Here is a 20,226-nt window from a genome sequence, read left to right as displayed (position 1 = left end):
ATTGCTTCTCTGCACTGTAATTATGCTAATTAACAGCGCATGAGTTTTGTTCCAAAACTATTTTTCAGGTGACTGATGAGTGATCAATATAGCATATCCACTATTTATCCCCAGAATGAAAAATAATCCTTACTTATTTCCAAAAAGCTTAAAATGTGTTTAAACTCATCATCAATCATTTGATTATTTAAAAAAAAAAAAAAACTTTTTAGTTAACGACGCAGATCTCGACACGTAAATCCCAATAGAGTGGTACCTTGAGATACAAGTTTGATGAATTGCGTGACCATGCTCAGAACTCAAAAACATTCGCTACTGAAATCATTTCACCCCTCTGAAATGAGTGCAAATGGGTTCAAACCGTTCCAGCCCAAAAAAAAAGTTTAGTGTATATTGAAATATGAAAAAATAGCACTCTTTAATCGTGTACTTTAAAAATATATACAATAAATACATACATTTTAAAGAATTAAACTTTTAATCACATTTCTTTTTTTTCTTCAATTAACTGCTCATTGTGTTGCTCCAAAAAGTGTGCGCGCCTTGGCCAGGTCTTGGAAATTTAATACAGAGATACATGGAGGTAACACCTCAGTAAGCCAGAGTAATAGTCGCTCTTTGCAGAGGATAAAGAATATTCCCCTGTGAGTGTCGTTATATTATCTGTCTACATGCACCGCCCCACCGTTTGTGCTCAAATTCATTATTAAAGGGGCGTGACGCCGTAACAGAGAGGCCATTTGTTAGCTCTCAATTTGAAGCGTGTTCATAGAACTGCGCCAAAGTGCTGCTCAATTTTTTTTTGCTCGCAAGTCAAAGCAAGGAAATCGGCCGAACGACGGCTCGCGTCTTGAGAAACTTGGAAATCGGGTTACTTGTACCACAAGGGACCACTATATAGTGATAAGAGAGTAGAGACTGCGTGTACGATTCCAAACACAGCCTTAAGCACCCATACTTAAAACAAACATTTTGGTTTGAAGCCACCTTTTGCCGGGGATTTCAGCCATTTGTTACCATTTTTTAGAACGGCATTAAATGCTCTCGAGCATCACCGATTTTTTTTAAGGAAGCACTTTGATCCTGCATAGGACAAACATGGTCTTCTCCCACTTCACTGTTTCAACAAGTCCTTGAGCACGGCGCCGCCGCTGGCCTCGGCCGACACGGGCACGGGCGTGAAGGTGGGCAAAGCGTCTGAGATGGGCTTCATCAGCAGGTGCCCGCCCGGCCCGCCGGAGATGGTGGCGCCGGCGGCCAACAGAGGCACAGCAGCGGAGCGCGGAGCCAGGAAGGGGTTGCTGGATTTGCCGGCCGCTGCGCCGCTTGACGGCGTTTTCCTGGAGGGCGGGGCGCTCAGAGGAGGGATATCCAAGACGGGAAGCTTGGGCGGGGGGAGCGACGGCGTCGACTCAGTCTCCAGGAACTTGACAAACATCTCTGAGAAAGACTGTGGCAGAAAGAAAATTTACTTTTATTCTCCTCAAACTGGCCGCAAAATAATTTTCAATAAATTGTTAATGTTAATGTTAATATTAATATTATGGCTGAGGATTTCTACATTGTCTGAGGTGTTGCTGCACCTTTAGTTTTCAAAATAAATTTGCTTGAAGGACTCTTCAGTGGAGACCCACATACGTAAGGTTCAGCATATGCAGATTCAAAATCTTTTTCTTTTTCAATGCAATAAAATGAGTGACAATTGTTTGCAGATTTTGGCTTTTTCACCCCACGAAGAGTCAAAGTATGATGGATGATAAACAATATACAGTATAGCGTTTCCCAATAAGTGTTAGCATTAGCATTATGCTAGCAGACAAAACGACTGTGTGCGTGTGAGGATTTTTTGGAAATACACAAAGTGTAATTCTCAGGTGTTTTGGTTGACAGTAAATTTCAACTGGAAGTGACATTTAGCAGTTTGAAGCTTCCTTTTCGAAAAACTGTTTGCTAAAGTGAGTTTGTCTCAACAACAAAAGGTATTCTAGAGCAGGGGTGGGCAAACTTTTGGATTCTAAAATTTGACAGAGGGGCCGGACCAGGAGCAGATGGATGGAGTGTTTTGCTAACCTCACCTCATCGGAGAAAAAAAATACATTTAATTTTAAATGAAAGTGAGCAACAGCATTACAACAGTATATATGTCTTAAAAAAAACACAGTATTTAGAAAATAAAACAACAAGGTTTATTCATTTAATTTTTTTTCAAGTTCGGCGGGCCGGATTAAAACGTTTAACAGGCCGCATGTGGCCCCGGGCCGTTGATTGCCCACACCTGTTCTAATGGTATCTTTTATAGACTAAAAAGAGCATTACAAGAATAAAGATGTATTTATGAAATGCAACTGTTAAGATCGATAAAATATGATTTGCCTCATACTTTATTATCATAATATTACAACTTTTTTGGGGAAAAATAAGACCATTTATGCCAAAATAGTATTTGTTTTTCTCAAGATTGATTCTCGTGGCATAACAAATCAAATTTTCATTACTTTTCAACTTCTCTTCTGGAAAATAGTCCGTTTTTAATTTCCTGTGACATTTATGGACACAGCGGTTCTCGATACAATCACATATTTTTTTTAACCATCTTTTTTTTAAGCTCTTAAAATAAAAGTTATTGCCTGAAAAACTCACCTATTCACTTTTTTTGTGCTCAGGCAAAATAATAAATAATGCTTTGGCACCACCATCTTGCTGTCAACAAAATATGCTGATGCGTATTGAGAACTTGAGACATAAACATTCATTGAGACGCAAGTAGTGCTTTGCCGCCAACTTGGAGCATCAATAAGCAATTCCATGCAGCAGGATTCGGGACCCAATCCTTTGCAAATTATGTCCCTCGTGCCGAAAAGTTGGAGAATCCCTGCCGTGGAGCATTCGAGGCGACCCAATAGGACAATGCTGACGTCACGGTAGCATGTGTCAGCATCGTTTCTTCTTCTTACCGTGTTAAAGCGATGTCCACTGGTAGGCCTCTGGGGCGTGTTGGGGACACTCTGCACGCCTCGGCCACCGAGCCAGCTCGATACCCAACCGCTCACGCCGCGAGCCATGTCCTCCTCCAGCATCTGGACCACGAAAAGACAACATGTGGAAATCGGCAAGAACTTGGGCTGGGCGACATGGCCGTAAAATAAAAACATTTTAAATACCCTGTAAAGTGAATTAAGAGATTTGTTTCTAAAAACACAAGGCTTCCCTTTGCCGTTTAGCGTACAGGAGGTGCAGAGTTTTATTTTAGTTCAATTGTTCATCTGTTGAATTCTTACTCGACAAACGCAATATTAATCAGAATATGGTGTTAAGACGAGTGGGCCACAAAGAACATATCAAGAGGGTCCAATCGATATCAATTTTTTGTGGCCGATTCTGAAATTTGGCAGGATGAAATTCTGATAACCGATTAATTACCCTAAAAAGTAAATCGAGTTTGGTTTTGTGTAAGTTAACGCTTACAGCAATAAATAATTTCACAGGCAGAACATTTGATTCTTTCAAAGCAGGGTCGGGCAAACTTTTTGATTGGCGGGCCACAATGGGTTCTAAAATTTGACAGAGGGGGCCGGACCAGGAGCAGATGGATGGAGTGTTTTGGTAACCTCACCTCATCGGAGAAAAACAAATACATTTAATTTTAAATGAAAGTGAACAAAAGCATTACAACAAAATGTATGACTTTGACACACCACAGTATTTAGAAATGAAAACATTAACACAGTTTATTCATTTAATTTTTTTTAAATTCGGTGGGCCGGATTAAAACGTTTAACCGGCCGCATGTGGCCCCGGGCTGTATTTTACCCACACCTGTTTTAAAGTATCAACGAAAGTCTTCCCATTGTTGCTATTTTTTTTTTTTATTACATTATTTGTCTTAAATTGTAAGGCGGTAAAAATGCAGTACTTACCGCAGCTAATAACACTGGAAACATTATAATATGTCACACCAGATGTTAACGCCGGCATTATCGAATTATCTACTATCGGCACGCCGTGTCTCTGTGTGAAAGCGAGTCCGTATCCCGTAAAAACCAGAAGTCTGAAAAATACCAGAACCGTTGCGGCAACTTTGCGGCAGAGTCAGACAAGTTGACGAAGACATAACGGGCCTTATCCCCCTCCCCTCCCGGACTGCGGCCGCATAATTAAATCCGCGGTGTATTTTTTGCTGACTCGACACGTCGCAGCGAGAGGAAGCGGTCTCACTGCGCTGTCATCCTCGCTGGTCGTCGTCGTCGCTCGCTCGCAGCTGGATGCACTTAGAGCGCTTTATGATTTCGTAAGGGGGATGTAAAGATGAGGCGGGGAGGGACATTGGTTTTCAAAAAAACAAAAAAAAAATAAAAAAAACAGGAGGGACCCACCATGACAAAAGTGCAACCCCATAAAAATGTTCTTTGTCTTTGGGGGGGCAGTAATCCAATTTGTCGGATCTGTTTCCCTTTAGGAGAGTTGGAATGATTCCTCTGGGCGGCTGCCAGACCTTTTGGTTAAGAAAGAAAAGCTCCCCCCGGCTTTTCGTGGAAGTTTTTGGGGTTTCCTGTGGTCCGCGAAAAGCTCATTTCTAAACGCGCGTTTCAAGCTCGCTGCAGCGATTTTCAACCCTCAGGCCTTGTTCGATTCTACGACCCTTCCGGTTTATTAGGGGACTTTTTTTTTTTCTTTTTACAATATTTGCTTCTAACGTCGCCCTCAGTCGTCACGATATCGAAAGTCGTGCTCAATGTTTGAATGAGAAACGCCGACCGTTATTCACTCCCCCCCCCCCAAAAAAAAGAGTCATTTTAATTCTAGTGTGATATTTTAGTGTCTTGTAATTCCTTGTCCGAAAGCCGTATATTAAGAAATCATGGAATTGGGTTAAAGAGCATCGAAATTTCCTAATTTTTAACAACCAAGCATCAGTCGATGCTTTATTTATTTATTTATTTAGTATTTTTTATTTATTTATTTTTTTAAACAGAGCGCATGTTCAGAATTGCACACTTGGAAATCCAGTTCTTAATTTGTAGTAGTAAGAATCAGGCTAAAATTGAAGTAATTTTTTTTCCCAATGAGCGCTTTGAGCACATAAACACCCCCCAAAAAAATAAATAAAAAAAATAAAAAAACATACTTCGTTGTTTTTGACCAAGTCGCACATAAAGTATACCGCGCTAATTAACGGAACATTAATGAAAGGGCCGTTTGATCGCCACACACGCGCGACACTGTGCTGGCGCGTTTACGAGGCGCGCCGCAACAGCGGCGGCGTTATTTCGGCGCGCAAATGGTGCCACAATGATGTCATTCATTTGAAGCGAAAACGGCTTCAATGAATCGCTGACCTTTTCCACGTCCTGCCGGCTCAGCCCCAGCACGTTACCCATGAGCCTCAGCACGTCCATGCGCTTGTTTCTGGGCGTGTGGAAGTAACCCTGAAGCAGGTTTCGCATTAGGGCCCTGGGGATGCAAAAAATGAAATGGAATTTGAATGAATGTACAAGGTCCATCACGTGAGAAAATAAAGACTGAGAATTTCATTCTTATCTCATTTGCTGCCATTGACGGATAAAGACGTCATAGATCAATATTTTTTTACTCGGCTGGTAGTGAATGAGATAATGTACGAAATGAGCGCATTATAGAATTATGATGATGCTAATTTCACCTACTTGTCAATTTTGCCCTCGGTGCTGTTCAGCAGGTTCATCAGTTTCTTTTGGGCCTCCTCCAACATCTCCTGTCTCAAGTCCACTACAAAAACAAACACACACATACACACGCAAGCACGTTAGCTGAGCAGAACATTCACACATTCACAGACGCCGCCGCATGCCATCCATGTTCCATAGGTGGCAGTCAAATAAGGAGGGAAAACAAATGAGCTCATAAAGCAAGTCTGCAATAACACAAAGCATCAAGACGGAGTCAGATCAGACGTTGCATTAAAGTCGGAAAAAAAGCGTGGGAGAAAGTTGCGACGCAGGCATGAGGAGGTCTTTTTGAGTGGTTTCGAATATGAGGTTTAACAATGCCATGTTTTAACAACAACAACAAGACCTTCGTTAAAATAAACTCCAGGAAAACGTAGAGAATTTGTTTTCATATAAAGAGAGCAAGGAAGCAATAGAAAGTGTGAGAGAAAATTTTAAATATTCGAAAAATACATTTGACAGCTTTTTTTTTTTTTTTAACCAGCAGCTTCAATATACTTAATTGCAGACACGTTCTGATTTCTGATTCTGAGATCCTCTCTAATAATGGAGCCTCTGACATCATTACGCCAGTTCATAGATTAGCCATCCAATTATAGCCAACAAAAATTCTCGCCGTCACTGAAGAAATAAAGGAACAACTGACAATATAATGCCTGTTCTCGATTTTATCTGTCCTACTCTTATAAAGACAATTTATCATCAGAGGCAGAGGGAGAGAGCGAGAGTGAGAGCGAGAGAGAGAGAGAGAGAGAGAGAGAGAGAAAACGAGTCTTGCACCAGACACAAAGCGGCCTTCATATGTGATGTTGGAAAAGTCATTTGTTTTACTCTCAGCTAAAAGAAAATAACATTGTTGTTGTTAGAAGGAAAAGGCCAAAGGCAGCAGGGGCGAGGTGAGTTCCTGGAGGTGGAACGAACAGCAACCTAAAAATGATGAAATTGCCGTGAGCGAGATGGAATTTCCACGCAGGGCAGAGGGACAATAAACGCCGTTGTTGTTGTTCTTATCTAATCACATCGGCAGAGATGGGCATTTGACGATGGTCCTGGGACGAAACCGTCCGTCCTGGACGCAAGCCAATTTTTGGAATGGAGGAGGAAGGACAAGGGAGGATGATGGGCGGAAGCGCAACTATGCAAACACACGTAAGGCTGTGTGAAGAAGCAAGTGAGAGCCAAATGAAGCATCTTAAGTTGCGTTTCATTCCAGACGCCTCTGCAGTCTCAACGCTGGTCCGAGCTCAGATATGAATTTGCCTCATGCGACAACAAGAATCTAATCAAATTTCCAGTCTCCCAGGATGCTTTATGGCACTAAAGGATGTAAATAATAGCATTTAAAACGCATGTTTTTTTTTCAATTATTGTTTCATTATTTTTCTTGTATGCTATTTAATTTGCTGCTGTGTACTAAATTTTGGTTTTGATTGGCGGGCCACAATGGGTTCTAAAATTTGACAGCGGGCCGGACCAGTTGCAGATGGATGGAGTGTTTTGGTAACCTCACCTCATTGGAGAAAAAAAAAAACACATTTAATTTTAAATGAGAGTGAACAAAAGCATTACAACAAAATGTATGTCTTTGACACACCACAGTATTTAGAAAATAAAACATGAACAAGGTTTATTCATTTCATTTTTTTCAAGTTCGGCGGGCCGGATTAAAACGTTTAACGGGCCGCATGTGGCCCCCGGGCCGCAGTTTGCCCACGCCTGGACTAAGGTAAAACCAAGTTGTTTTTATGGCTAAATTTAGCTGTGGCTGTCAAATACGATGATTTGTAGTCCATTATTATTATTGGACAGGAGAAGGAGGGTTACATGCAAGGACAGAAGCGCTTTAAGCAGATGAAGAGGGAGGGCGATTGTTTTTATGAATGAGGACGAAAGTGTGAGGACGGAAAAGTGCCCAGGTCACGGACGGAGGACGCAGGGCGGCAAAATAGGGTAACGTGCGCATCCATGTACGTAAACCGCGAAGATCGTCCACGAGCTCACCTTGCTGCTTCAGCTCCTCAATCTGCTCTTCTTGATAATCCAGCTGGTCAGTGAGCCGAGACGCCGAATCCAAAGCTGCGTTGGCCTCGTCCAGGTTCATCTGCAACGGGAATGTCATTTTCCACATTTCAATGTCGTGCTGCAATTAAACCATGAGGCGATGAAAGCACCTGAAGGGCAGACGCTTGATCTTCGAGCTTTTCGGCCTTCCTCCGCCACTCCTCCTTCTCCTTCTTGAGCTTGTCCAGTTCTGCCGAGTACATGGCTTTCTCCTCTGAACGGCAGCAAAGGAGACATTATGAGTCACGGGGGTTTTAATTCAATTTCTGTGACACGCTTTGGCCAAAACAGTCAAATTGGCGGAGATTTGTTTGTACATACAAAACGTTTTCATGTAGCGCAAAAAATAAATAAATAATAGCTGCCACTTTGTGTCAGAACCCAACGGTAATCTGTGCAACCAACAACACTGTAGCTCTGTAAATTTTAAATTGTATTACATGGTGCAAAAAACTGACAAGAAAGGAAAGAAAAGTACATAAAGAAAATATATTACATTGAAAAAAACACCACAAATTCAAAAAAAAAAAAAAGAGAGAGAGATCAGAAAAATATATCCATGCAGTGGATATAAAAACTTTTTGGGGGAAAAAATAAAAGACATCATTGCGAATTAGAAGATGCACAACTCGAAGATAACAGACGTGGTTGCACAATTGTGCACACCCTCTTATGGCTGTGTTCAGAATTAACCAATCACACCCAAGTTTGCGTTAAATGAGCACACACCTGCCACCATTTAAAATGATCTGCATTTCCTCACATTTATATCATATATACTCCAAATACCACAACAAAATATATTCATCTTTAGCATCTCAAATATGTGTATAATTGTAAAAACAAAAAATACATATATATTCCTTGGTGTGATTCATTCTATGAAATTACTTGTTGGTTCGCAAATATCGACATTGACTCAAATTCTTGCCTTGTTGGAACTGCTCTAGCACCATCTGCAGGTTGGAGAGGGAAACAGCATACTGCTTGACCTGCTCCTGGGAGGTCCCGAGTTGCAGGAGGGCGTCATCTCGTTGCTTAACCACGCCGCTCAGCTGCTCCTGCAGCGACTCCACCTGCATGCTGGCCTGCTGGCTGCAAACAAAATAAGAAAAAAAAAAAATCGCAATTCGCTTCGTTCCACTTGAGTCCACTCGGTTGGGCTTGATGCCGACCTGGCGCTCTCCACCGCGCTGGACGACGTGGCCAGCCGCTCGTCCAGCAGCGCCACGCGGCGCCGTAGCTCCGTCTCGCGGTCCTCGGCGGCGAGGGCCTCCCGCGTGTATGAGTCCTCGATCTCGAGCAGGTGGTTGCGCAACCTCTCCAGCTCCAGGTTGAGACGCTGCTCTTTGTCCCGCACGTATTGCAGCTGTGCGGACGCAGGGATATTTTGTTCAGCGGCTGTTTTTGTCCCTGTTGTTCGCTCGTTGGGCCTCCGGTCAATAAAACGTTGTTCTCTCGCGCTCTAACGAACGGTCACCCAGAAGAGCCTGGATTTTGTTTGAGGGTTTTTTTTTTGTACGGGGAGCGTGGTTTTTAAATTGCTCGATTTGTAAAGCGCCTCAAGATAACTTATTTCGTGAGTTGGCGCTGAATAAATAAAACAGACTTAAATGTTTTGATTGATTGCCACATGAAAAGTTAATAAACATCAAAGGGCAGTCAAGAGAAAAAGGAAACCTACCGTAAGCTAATTGTCAAAGTAAAGAGAGCTCTTGGCGGTTTAAAAAAAAGTTTATAAAATATTGTTTGCTATATGATTATTATGTTTTTTGAACATTGTTTTCGTGCTCAATTTTTATTTATTAATATTTTTTTATTACGGCCCGACCGATTAATCGGCTGTCAGATTTAATCAGCCGACATTTTTTTTTTTCCATTTATTTAAAGACACACCTTAACATATTACATCAGAAGATAAAGCTAAGAACATTCAAACTTAACTCAGCCCCAACAACTAAAATAATAAAACATAACATAAAATAAAAATAGGCCGGTTATTGGCGAGTGTTCTCTGTCGTAAAGTTAAACAATACTAAAGGACAAAGTCGGATGTTTTGTCTGTAATTCACATCTTTTTTTTGTTAATGCAAATGTTGAGGGACCAATTATTATTATTATTATTATTATTATTATTAAGTTATTTTATTGATTTTTTTTAACTAAATTAGTCGATTACTTGCTTAACGGAATTTCAATCTGCCAAAAATCAGATTCGGTTTAATTTTTTTTTTTTAAATCCATATTGGTCATGCCCTACTTTTTTGCCCGCAAGAAAGTTTCATTTTGGACAATAAAGTCAAGTGAAGTGAACTTTCACACCTCAGTCTGTAAAGCCGTGGTCTCCATTTGCTTTTGCTTGAGCGCCATCACCACCTGGTCCCGCTCCTGCTGGAAGGCCACCGCTTTGTCCTGCATGGACTTGATTTCATTCAGGAGTTGATTGAGCTCACCCGATTTACCCTGCGCCACAGAAGACGGCAACAAACCAGGCATAAGCACCCCCCAAAAAAAAAGATATTTGGCAAAATCCCAATCTTCCCAGGTAGCAGGTAACAAAGCATTAAAAATGGCGAGTGGCTCGTGAACTGACCTGTTCTTTGTCCTTGAGCATCTTTTCCACAGTGGCGGCTTTGTCCCTCATGGCGCTGAGCTCAAACTCGCGCTCGCGCAGCAGCATGGACACCTGCATGTTGGTCTCCTGCAGCGCGCGGAACTCGGACTCCTTCTCCCGCGAGCGCGCGGCCACCCGTTCGTTCTCCTCCTTCAGCGTCTTGGCGTCCATCTCCAGGATGAGGGCGCGCTCCTTCAGGTTGGTGACGGCCTGCTTCAGCACCTCGTTGTCGCTCTCGCGGTTGCGCAGCGCCTCGCCCACCCGAGCCAGCTGGTCCCCTTTGGTTTTGATGAGCAGGTCCTTGTCGCGGACGGATCTCTGCAGCGAGTCCAGGCTGGCTCGGACCTGCTGGAGCTCGGCGGCGTGGTTCCTCTGCTCGCTCTCGGAGGAGGAGGCCGAGCAGGAGAGCCGGTGGTTGTTCTCCTGGAGGGTCCGGATCAGGTTCTCCCGCTCGGCCAACCGGGCCTGAAGGGACGTCAGGTCTTGACTTGCAGCGTCGATCGCACTCAACTGAGCTTTGCTTTCGGGATCCATGCGGTCCAGACGGCCCAGCAGGAGATCCTTGGTGCTGCTGAGCTGGCTCAGGGTCTGCTGGAGCTGGGTCAGCTCCATATTCAAGCTGCCCAGACGCTGCTCCTTGTGCTCGTAGCTCTGGATGAGCCTAACGTAGTCCACCGAGAGTTTGGAGCCAGCGTCGCCGTCGGCCGACACCTGCGCCTGAAGGTCGACCAGCTCCTCCTGAAGCTGCGCCGACCCATGCTGCATGTTCTTGACGGTGGTCATCACCTGCTGCTTCCACTCCTCTATCTTCTTCACCTGTTGCTTGAGTGTGTCGCGCTCCTTCAGCAGCTCCTCGAACTGGTTGCTGCTGACCCCGCCGCCGCCGGCGTCTCCGCCTGACGACTGCAGCACCGTCACCAGCGTCTGGCACTTCTGCGTCAGCGCGTCGATCTCGATGTCCTTCTCCCGGATGATGCGCGAGAGATTCTGGATGGTCTCCTTAAACATCTCCTGGCTGCCCGACGGGTCGCTCGAGTTGGAGAGCCGCTGGTTCTCCTGCTGCAGCTTGAGCAGCGCCGCCTCCTTGCCCGCCATGATGTCCATGAGGCGGTGGTAGTCGGAGCGCAGCTGGCTGTTCTCCCGGGTCTTCTCGTTGAGCACGGCGAGGACCTGCTCCCTCTCCACGGCGTAGGCCTGCAGCTGCTGCTGGAGGAAGAGCACGTCTTGACTACTGGCGCCCACGGTGACTCGCGCGTGAAGGGCCTGGATCTCCAGGTCCTTTTGCAGGATCACCTGGGAGAGCTTCCCCACTTCATCACGGGACAGCGTCAGCTGGTCCAGCTGCTTGGTCAGAGACATGTTCTTCTCGTTCAGCTGGCTAATTTCCGTCTCCTTCTCCTTCATGCCTTTCACCAGCCGCTCCAGCTCCACTTTGGAAAGGTCATGCTTCTCGTTGCCGTTCTCCTGGTTCAGAGACACCGTCTTGTCTTCCTGGAGTATGACGTCGCCCTGCTCCAACGTGGACTCGGCCGGACCTCGACTCTCCAGGGTCTGACGTAGTCCAGCCAGCTCCTGGTCCCTGGCCTGGAGGAGCGTGTCAAAGTCGAGAGTGGCCCGCTCCAGCTCGCTCTGAGCGCTAAGGAGCGACGCCTGCTGCTCCTCCAGGTTCTCCCGGAGATGGCGCAGCTCCTCCTCCAGGCCGCTTCTGGACGACTTGAGCTGGGTGATCTCGGCCTCAAGTTCGGTGATGATGTCGAGGGTGCGCGGAGGTCTGCTCTGCTGATCCTGCACGCGGTCCATCTCCTCCTTCAAGTGGCTGTTGTCCTCCTTCATGCCCGCCAGCTGTCTGTCCTTCTCCTCCAGCGCTTGTCTGAGGACGTCCGCCTCCCTCTTGGCCGCCGCGACGCTCGTCTCGAGCTCGGTCCGCGCGCCCGCCGCGTTCCGCTTCAGCGTCTCGGCGAAGGCATCCTTCTCCTGAAGCAAGTCGCTCAATTGCTTCTGTCCGGCGACGGTGATGGCGAGCATCTCGTTGGTGTCCCGGTGGTCGGACGCTAACTGCTCAGCGTCGAGGCGCAGCTGAGCGATCTCCGTGTCCTTCTCCTGGTTGAGCTTGACGGCGCGCTCGTGCTCTTTCTGCAGAGCCGAGGCGTCCATGGAGTGCGCCCGGCTCAGCTCGTCAACGGTGCGCTGGTACTGTTTGGCCCCTTCCGCAAGCGATCGCTCGGCCCGTTGCAACTCGCGGTCCAGCTGGTCTTTCTCCAGCTTGAGGGCTTCGATGCGCGTTTCCTTCTCCCGCACCGTCCTGCTCGCTGTCGTCTGAGTCTCCTTCAACAAGTCCTCCGCTTTCCTCAAGGCTTCTTTCAACTTCCTGTTCTCCATCGTCAGCTCCAAGTCCTCCGACGTCACTTTCTCCAGTTCTCGCCGAAGGTCCGAAAGTTCTCTGTCCTTCACCGCCAGCTCGCCGTCATCCGCTTTTGTCCTTTCGGTCTGACCGAGCTTTTCTTTTGCTGCCGACAGATGCTCCTCTTTCTCCTGCAAGCGCTTCTTCAGCTCTGACGTTTCTCTGCGGGAATCTTTGCTTTGCTCCTGAGCTTGTTTCAGTTTGTCCTTCAGTTCCCGGACAGCGCCCTCTAGCTGCTGCTTGCACATGTGCAGGTCGTTGAGCGTGAATGCACTCTGGCTGATTTTCTCTTTCTGGGCCTCCAGATCGTGCTCAAGCGATCTATTCCGCTCTTTGGTGGCGCTAAGCTCTGCCTCGGCCTTCTTCAGCAGCTCTTTCACTGAGACCAGATGCTGCGACCAGAAGATAAATTAAGGTGAGAGACTTGGAATTTACGTAATACAGTAATTGCGTGTGAACGCTTCTGAGCCAATGTTCGGAAACGCTAGAGAAGTAGTGAGCACATTTGGAATGTAGAACGCGAGCTTTGAAAAATTATAAAATTACTGAATTATAATTTTCAGCTGCCCGGATGTGTCGGAATGGTTCGAAGCGGTCGACGTGAAGTTGTAAAAGTACTGAAAAATCAAATAATACACGTAAACGCAGCATTCACATGATAATTGTTAGCCAAGTTTGGTCGGACCTGCGTTGCTTCTTGATTTTGCCGGTCTAGCTCGTCGAGCTCAGTCAGGAGAGTGTCACGTTCCTCCTGCGTGGCCTTCAGGGTCCTCTCTTGCCTTTCCAGCGCCTCCTTCAGGTCTTCCATTGACTCGGTTTCAGCTGGTCGAGCCGCACTCGCCGCTTTCTCCTCCGCCTCGCTCAGCCTTTGCTGCAGAGTGAGCTTTGGGGGGGGGGACAAATAAAAGATTAAAAGATGTCCTTTATTAGTCCCACAATGGGGAAATTTGAGCATTGATGTAGTGTCCGATAACGAAAGGGGCCGACTTGCAATAGGTCATTAGAAGCCTGGAGAATATCTAGTCGTATTTATTTCTATGGTGGACGGGGGCAGTATACACATGAATAACTGACTAACGAACTAATAATTTGCGGCAGATTGGGATCAAGTCCGGCCGAGAATAGGGGAGATATTTTACTTATTTATTTTAAATCAGTAAATAATTAACGTCCCCTAAAAAGGATTTATAGATGCATAAAGATGCCACAAGTTGTCCGCAAAGCACTTAAAATTGAGATCAAATAGCAGCATGTACACAACCACGAACAATGTTACATTAACAACTGTATCTGTGCTTAAATGACTCAACACGAAAAAAAAACACTTTAACGTTAGCACAGTGCTTCTCAATTATTTTCTGTTAGCCCCCCCCCACACCCCCGCCCCCCCTAGCAAGAAGAAAACAATTTGCCCCCCCAACACCCCCAACTCTTCGCCGCAACTATAAATAATACCATTTTTGTGGCAAAACAAACCTACAACGTAGCAATGAGAGCGCCACTGCCAACTACTGGAGTGGATGTGCAATTACACATTATTGTAGTATGGCGGGGGAAAAAAGCATGTTCCCAAGGGTCACACGCCCCGCCCCCCACCTTTTCTTGCTCCAGGTCCTCCTTCTCTTCTCTCAATGCGCTGATGATGGTGTTCAGTTCCAAGATATCGGCATGCTCCACCTCTTCTTTTGGTTCTGCCTAATTTGGGAGAACAATGAGAGAAATGTAAAATAATCATTGTGAGCAGTCACAGCCAAGGTCTGACTTACCTCAAGCAGGTTTTTAAGCGTCTCTGTTTCCTTTTCGGCACTGACGAGGTTGTCCCTGAGCACTTGGATCTCATGTTCCAGCTGAGCTTTCTGCATAGCCTTGCCCTCCTGCTCCCGCACCCGCGCTTGAAGCTCCTCCACGGAGGCCTGCAGCCGGGCGTAGTTCTGCAGCAGAGCCGCGTTCTCTTCCTGGGCGTCATCCCTCTCTGACTTCAGCGAGGCTCGGACATTCTGCGCTTCCTCCAGGTCGGCGGATAGCTCAGAGAGACGCGCCTCCCGCGCTTCGGCGGCCTGGCGCAGGGCGGCGAGGGTGGTTTGCAGTTCCAATTCTTTGGGGGGTGTTGATGGAGAGCTGGTTGGAGAGGCATCTGAAGAAGGATTTGGAGATTAGCTGACACATGTAAAGTATATACAAAAGGCATTAAATTCATTATTAATAATTGCCAAAGATAAGGCAACACTTTTGGAATATGCAAATTTTCGCAGCAAGGTTTCAGCGTAACCTCAATGACAGTGGTCAGATATTCAAGTAGAAACACGTGCAGACCATTCTGGAGCTGCTCCTCCAGCTCTTCGATCCTCTCCTCATACTCGGCCAGCTCCTCCCGATGGCGGCGGCTGAGGTCGGCCATCTTCTGGCGCTGGGCGTCCTGCAGGGCGGCGAGCTCGTGCTGGTGCTCGTCCACCTCGAGGCTCATCTTGTCCCGCAGTTCCTGCAAAAAGACAAAAACAAAAAAGGTCAAGTCTTATTGGGATTGTAAATTGTATAGCCAGGTTGGTATTTCAGTGGGATCAAATCATTTAATTTACCTTAACTGTTCTTTGAAGTTTGAGAATCTCACCCTGGTCGGAGTTACCTGCCCCCGCTGCTGTCGATGCCTTAAGGAGCAAATGAAAAAATTGGACTTCATCAATGGCATACTATCGAATTGAATTTAATGTTTCTACTTAACTTGTGTTTTCATTTATTTAGAATCTGTATATTTATTTGTAATTACACATTTCAATCCAATTTAATTAAACATTTGGAAAACTACAAAATATAGGCCAATATTAAGTTGGAATGACATTTTAGTTACAACATTTAAAACTAATTTTAATTTGAATTACATTAGAAATTAATTTGACAATAATTTGACAGTTAACTTGGAAATGAAACAGTTTAATTTTGGATTGCATTTTATATTATTTTAGTTTTATTTAATTTTAGTTACATTTATTTGAACTGTAAGTGTAGTTTTTTTTATTTAACTTCATATTAAATTGTATTTAACATTTGACTGTCAATTTATTATTTATCGGTATAATATTCCTACAATAATTTTTTGTTAAAAATGTTGGGGTGATTTAATAAAAACACATAACATAAATATGGAAATTTAAATTGAAGTGTCATTTTACATTGATTTGGAAATTTTGTTTTGATCTGTAATCTCAAATCAATAAAGAAATTACATTTTAATTTGGGGAAATGATAATGACCGTTTTAATCTGATTTGGGAATTGAATTGGAAATTCCACTCAATTAAAATTAATTCAAAGCAATTCAATCGTATACTCTGTTAAGCAGCTGTTGTGAAATGGAGTATGTAAATAAAGATTTAGAGAAATGTATTGTATGATGCGACCAGAATTATAAATGACAGACCACCTAACCAACCAACTTCATCATCATCATCATGCTCATGTTCACCTGCGACATGCGTCTCCAGTGCGCCACCTCCGCCTCCAGTCGCAGCACTTCGGTGGCCAGCCGGTTGATCTCCTGCTGGGACGAGATGACTTCGCTGAGGTCCATGTCGTCGCCGTGGAAACCGTGGTGGGACGCAGAGGGCTGAGACAAGAAGGAGGACGCCGTGGTGGCGATGCTGGAAGAGGCCGTGGTGACTGGCAGCGCCGGGCCGGCAGAGGTGGACTGGACGGAACGCTGAAGTTTCTGGACATCCTCCTGGAGGCCGCTTTGTCGGGCTTTCAGGTGACTGATCTCCACCTGGATGACACTTTGTCACTTCAGTGTGTAGAGAAATGGTTGCTTTTTTGTTTTTTGCTGTTGAACACCAAATATCACCCGAAAAAATTTATAGTAAGCTCATTAAGTATGATCATGACTAACATAAAAATACAGCAACATAGAAGCATGTTATTGTCATTTGTTTGTTGCATGAACCTTATTTTTCTGAAGAAAAAAAATCAAGGCAATATCACCCATCCCTCGGAGAAACTTAAATATAGTTCCAACTCGTACATCTTTTTGCTGCAAAAGCGTCCTGTATTCCGACGACTGCTGCTTGATTTGGATCTCTGAGGCTTCCAGCTTCTCTTCCAGCTCGGCGTGGAGCTTTTTCAACCTCTCGCACTGTAAAAAAAGGGACGCAGTTGCTTACTAGGAAGTCCTGACAATGTTGAACCAGAAAAAAAAGTCAACAGGAGCGTTTGTCAGATGTCCGCGAGCAATCGACAAGCAAGCATGCAAACGAGATGGTAAACATTCCTGCCGTGTCAACAGCATGATGATAATGTTGTCTCAAAACACGGCAAGTCACACCATGACGCTAAACTGGACTGTAGCGCAAGGTGACATTGCAAATTGGTCTCTAAAAAGTGCCTTTGTAATAAAACAACTTAGAGCACCGCATCTTTGTAGTGGCAGAGCAACATTTGGCATCTGTAAAGCTGTATTGTGATGCAAAACATTTGAAAGCCCAAAACAAAATGCTTTTAGTATACAGTGTTATTATATTTCTACGTTAATAACACATCTGCACCAGCCACCGAAAAGCATGTATTTTGCCGGTTTGCACAAATATATCGAATAATAATAAATACATAAACATTTGACTTTTGTTTAAAAATAAATAAATAAATAAATGAACAAATAAACATTCACAAAATTGGGTAGGAAAAATATTTATTTAAATTATCTACAATTATTTATTTTGTAGAAAATAAATCATATTTAATAGTTTCTTGAAGACACCTAGTAAAACACAGGTCAACAAACTTTTTAGATTCTTTTTTTTGCACTGATTCGAAAACTGCCCTCTTCTTTTTTCTCGCACATTAGGTTTTAATAATAATAATAATTATTATTATTATTATTATTATTATATGTAAGACATCAGCTGGGTTTTTGTAAACTTCGTAGCTGTAAAATGCAGCATATAGGTCAAAATTTAAAACATGCTAGAAAAAAAAAGTAAAAACATTTTTTTAAAACAGCATCAAGGGACACAAAGCCATCGCTGATTAAAATTTGCAGTTGACCACTGTAATTATAATTTTTTTTTTTCATTGGCTGGAAAGCAATGAAAAATATGGACAGAATATTTTAAAAGGTAAAAAATTCCAAGAAATATAACAGTCACTGTTACGTATATTCTTGCATATCCAAAATATTTGTCAGGAAATTTAAAATGAAGGCAATATATTTTTCTTAATAAAATGCATTATAATGTGAATACAAAAAGTATTTTTTTTGTTTGTTGGTAATAAAAAAATACACATGTAAATAGTGCCATTGCGGATGGCTCCATTTGTGAAACAAATTTCATCAAGGCGGAGGTATACGAATAGATAATATAATAATCCAACCTCATATTTCTGCGAGGACAAAGTAGCCTCCACGTCCGCCAACTTGGAATTGGACAACTGCAGCTCTGTAGCAGCGTCTGCGGAACACGAGAAACAGTTACTTATTTTTCTTTTCCACACTCGGAAAAAAAACACATTCACATAAGTCCAACGTGATGTCGTGCATTTCCAGAATGGAAACAAACACAGAGCACGTGTCTCTATCACGGCGCATGAGATCTGCTTTAACTCTCTCACATGACAGACACATAAGCAGACGACATATTGATGGTCCTATGCAGTCAATATATTGAACTCTCTTTTTAGTTTCATTGGCCAGTGTGTCACCAATCACCAAAATAAATTTCATATTTAACACCATATTTTATCATTATCAAGTACATTTTATTTTCCATATATGGGGGAATAGTTCATTATATCTCCCCTTGAAGAACTTTTTGAACCTGTGGTAAGAAAAATAGCAGTCTATAAAAAACATGCAGTGCAGCGGTGCCTTCTGAAGAATTACATTTGTTCCGTCTTTAAATCCAGCCCATGAGTGCCAAATTTATGAGGTTACCAAACGATTCCATCATCTATTTGCATTGCAAAAAAATCATTTAAAAAAACCATAATAATAAAACTCATGAATAGACAATACCATGTTATTCCATCCTCTGCATTGCTCTGGGAAACAAGTGACACTCATTGGATAGTCACAAGATGCTATTTCTTAAATATTTGGGGAAATAGGTAAGTTGCAGAATCATTAAGCATGAGGCAATTTCGTGATCAATTCATTTGTGTAGCCACGTGATCGTACTCCTTCACATTGTTTTGGGAAACAATGATTGATAATTGACAAACTCATCGCGTAGCCATGTGATTCCATCGTTGACATCACCCATTCATCAAATAAAAAAATAATCGTTATAGTTGAATAACTAGAAAGTAAAGTAGTCTGCTCATGGTGATGATGATGTGGCGACTTACCCCCGACTTCTTCCACTCCCTCCAGCAACATATCTTTGGTAAAGTTGGAGATCTGCCCGGTGAAGGACGACAGGCTACCCCCGACCTGGCCCAATGACTGTCCGAGGCCGGAGCCGATCCCGCCGAGCCACGATGACATTTTTGGGCTGGCTCACCAACAACAACACGGCCGAACCAAAACAGGTGAGGGGCAACCGGGTTGGGCTAGCTTAGCCTAGCTTCGGTTCGCCAGTGACCTAGTGCATTAAGATAAACTGTCAATGTTTTTTTTAACGAGGTGAATTAGTTCCTCGATAGTTTACCTTGATAATAAGAAAAAAGCTTTCACTCGTTCGGTTCATTAGACTGCCAACTCGGCTGCGGCAGCCATTAAGGGGCCGGCTGGCTGTCAGCTGTGACGTGGACACAACAGCCGCGGTGCATTGTGGGATGCGAAGTGAAGCCCGACCATTTTTAAAGGGCCAGTGAGAACATGCGACGCAAATCGAGTGAGGCGTTAATGTCAGAAATTTGGGAATTACGTCGTTATTGTAGCCAAGTGGGCTACGGTTTGATCGCCGTTGTATCGTTAACTAGCACACTGAAGCTAATGCGATATAATTCATCTCGACGATTCATTGTCGAAGTGGCGAAATGAGGGCGAACTAAGAATCTGTTCAAATTTTGTGATGATCTGGTTCCAAGATGTGCGTGTGTGTGTTCGTGACATTCGACGTAGTTGAGGAATTTCATAAAATATGAATCCATCCTCTTATTTCCTGCCAGAGATCCCATCTGACTTTGTGTGAAAACAGTCAAACTCCACACAGGGAGGCCAGAAAATAAACAAATAATAATTTAATATTATTTATTTATACCCCCATTCTTTGAAAATATTATTCGTCATTGCAATTGAAACGCAATTGCACACACTGTACTTCACCCACAATTTTACACACAATTCCCTAACAATGTGGGGTTGGAGGCTTTGTACATAAAAAACAAAACAAAAAACATTTTAACATAAAATATTAATTTCAGAGACTTTCCAGAAGCCGGTAAAAGGTCACATTGACCCTTTAACATTTTCTGAGTACCAAATAAAAATATATTTTTCCTTTTTTTTTTTTTTTTAAT

The 20,226-nt window shown here is 43.8% G+C and overlaps 1 protein-coding gene across 2 annotated transcripts; it reads right to left on the bottom strand.

The window, feature by feature from the left end:
- Nucleotides 1-974: 974 nt before the first annotated feature.
- On the bottom strand, nucleotides 975-19,527 carry trip11 (thyroid hormone receptor interactor 11). 2 transcript variants are annotated; one of them, XM_088313048.1, is made up of 20 exons: nucleotides 19,413-19,527; nucleotides 19,111-19,346; nucleotides 18,139-18,215; nucleotides 16,793-16,903; nucleotides 16,241-16,537; nucleotides 15,358-15,426; nucleotides 15,095-15,260; nucleotides 14,548-14,915; nucleotides 14,378-14,476; nucleotides 13,467-13,664; nucleotides 10,360-13,173; nucleotides 10,089-10,229; nucleotides 8,942-9,135; nucleotides 8,698-8,861; nucleotides 7,877-7,980; nucleotides 7,707-7,806; nucleotides 5,664-5,745; nucleotides 5,337-5,451; nucleotides 2,955-3,077; nucleotides 975-1,450 (listed from the first exon to the last, which is right to left on the bottom strand). In XM_088313048.1, the coding sequence occupies exons 2-20, from the start codon at nucleotides 19,247-19,249 to the stop codon at nucleotides 1,115-1,117; spliced, it is 5,697 nt and encodes a 1,898-aa protein (XP_088169174.1). In that variant the 5' UTR covers nucleotides 19,250-19,346; nucleotides 19,413-19,527; the 3' UTR covers nucleotides 975-1,114. The 2 variants fall into 2 exon arrangements, with proteins under 2 accessions (XP_088169174.1, XP_088169184.1); XM_088313058.1 differs by having other exon boundaries at nucleotides 15,364-15,426.
- Nucleotides 19,528-20,226: the final 699 nt, after the last annotated feature.

This window comes from Idiotropiscis lumnitzeri, chromosome 1 (genome assembly GCF_059441095.1).
Source record: "Idiotropiscis lumnitzeri isolate Australia: NSW breed Sydney's pygmy pipehorse chromosome 1, RoL_Ilum_1.0, whole genome shotgun sequence".
In the NCBI taxonomy this organism is placed as follows: Eukaryota; Metazoa; Chordata; class Actinopteri; order Syngnathiformes; family Syngnathidae; genus Idiotropiscis; species Idiotropiscis lumnitzeri.
The sequence above is the reverse complement of the archived record's forward strand: the minus strand, read 5'-3'. Positions and strand labels throughout refer to the sequence as shown.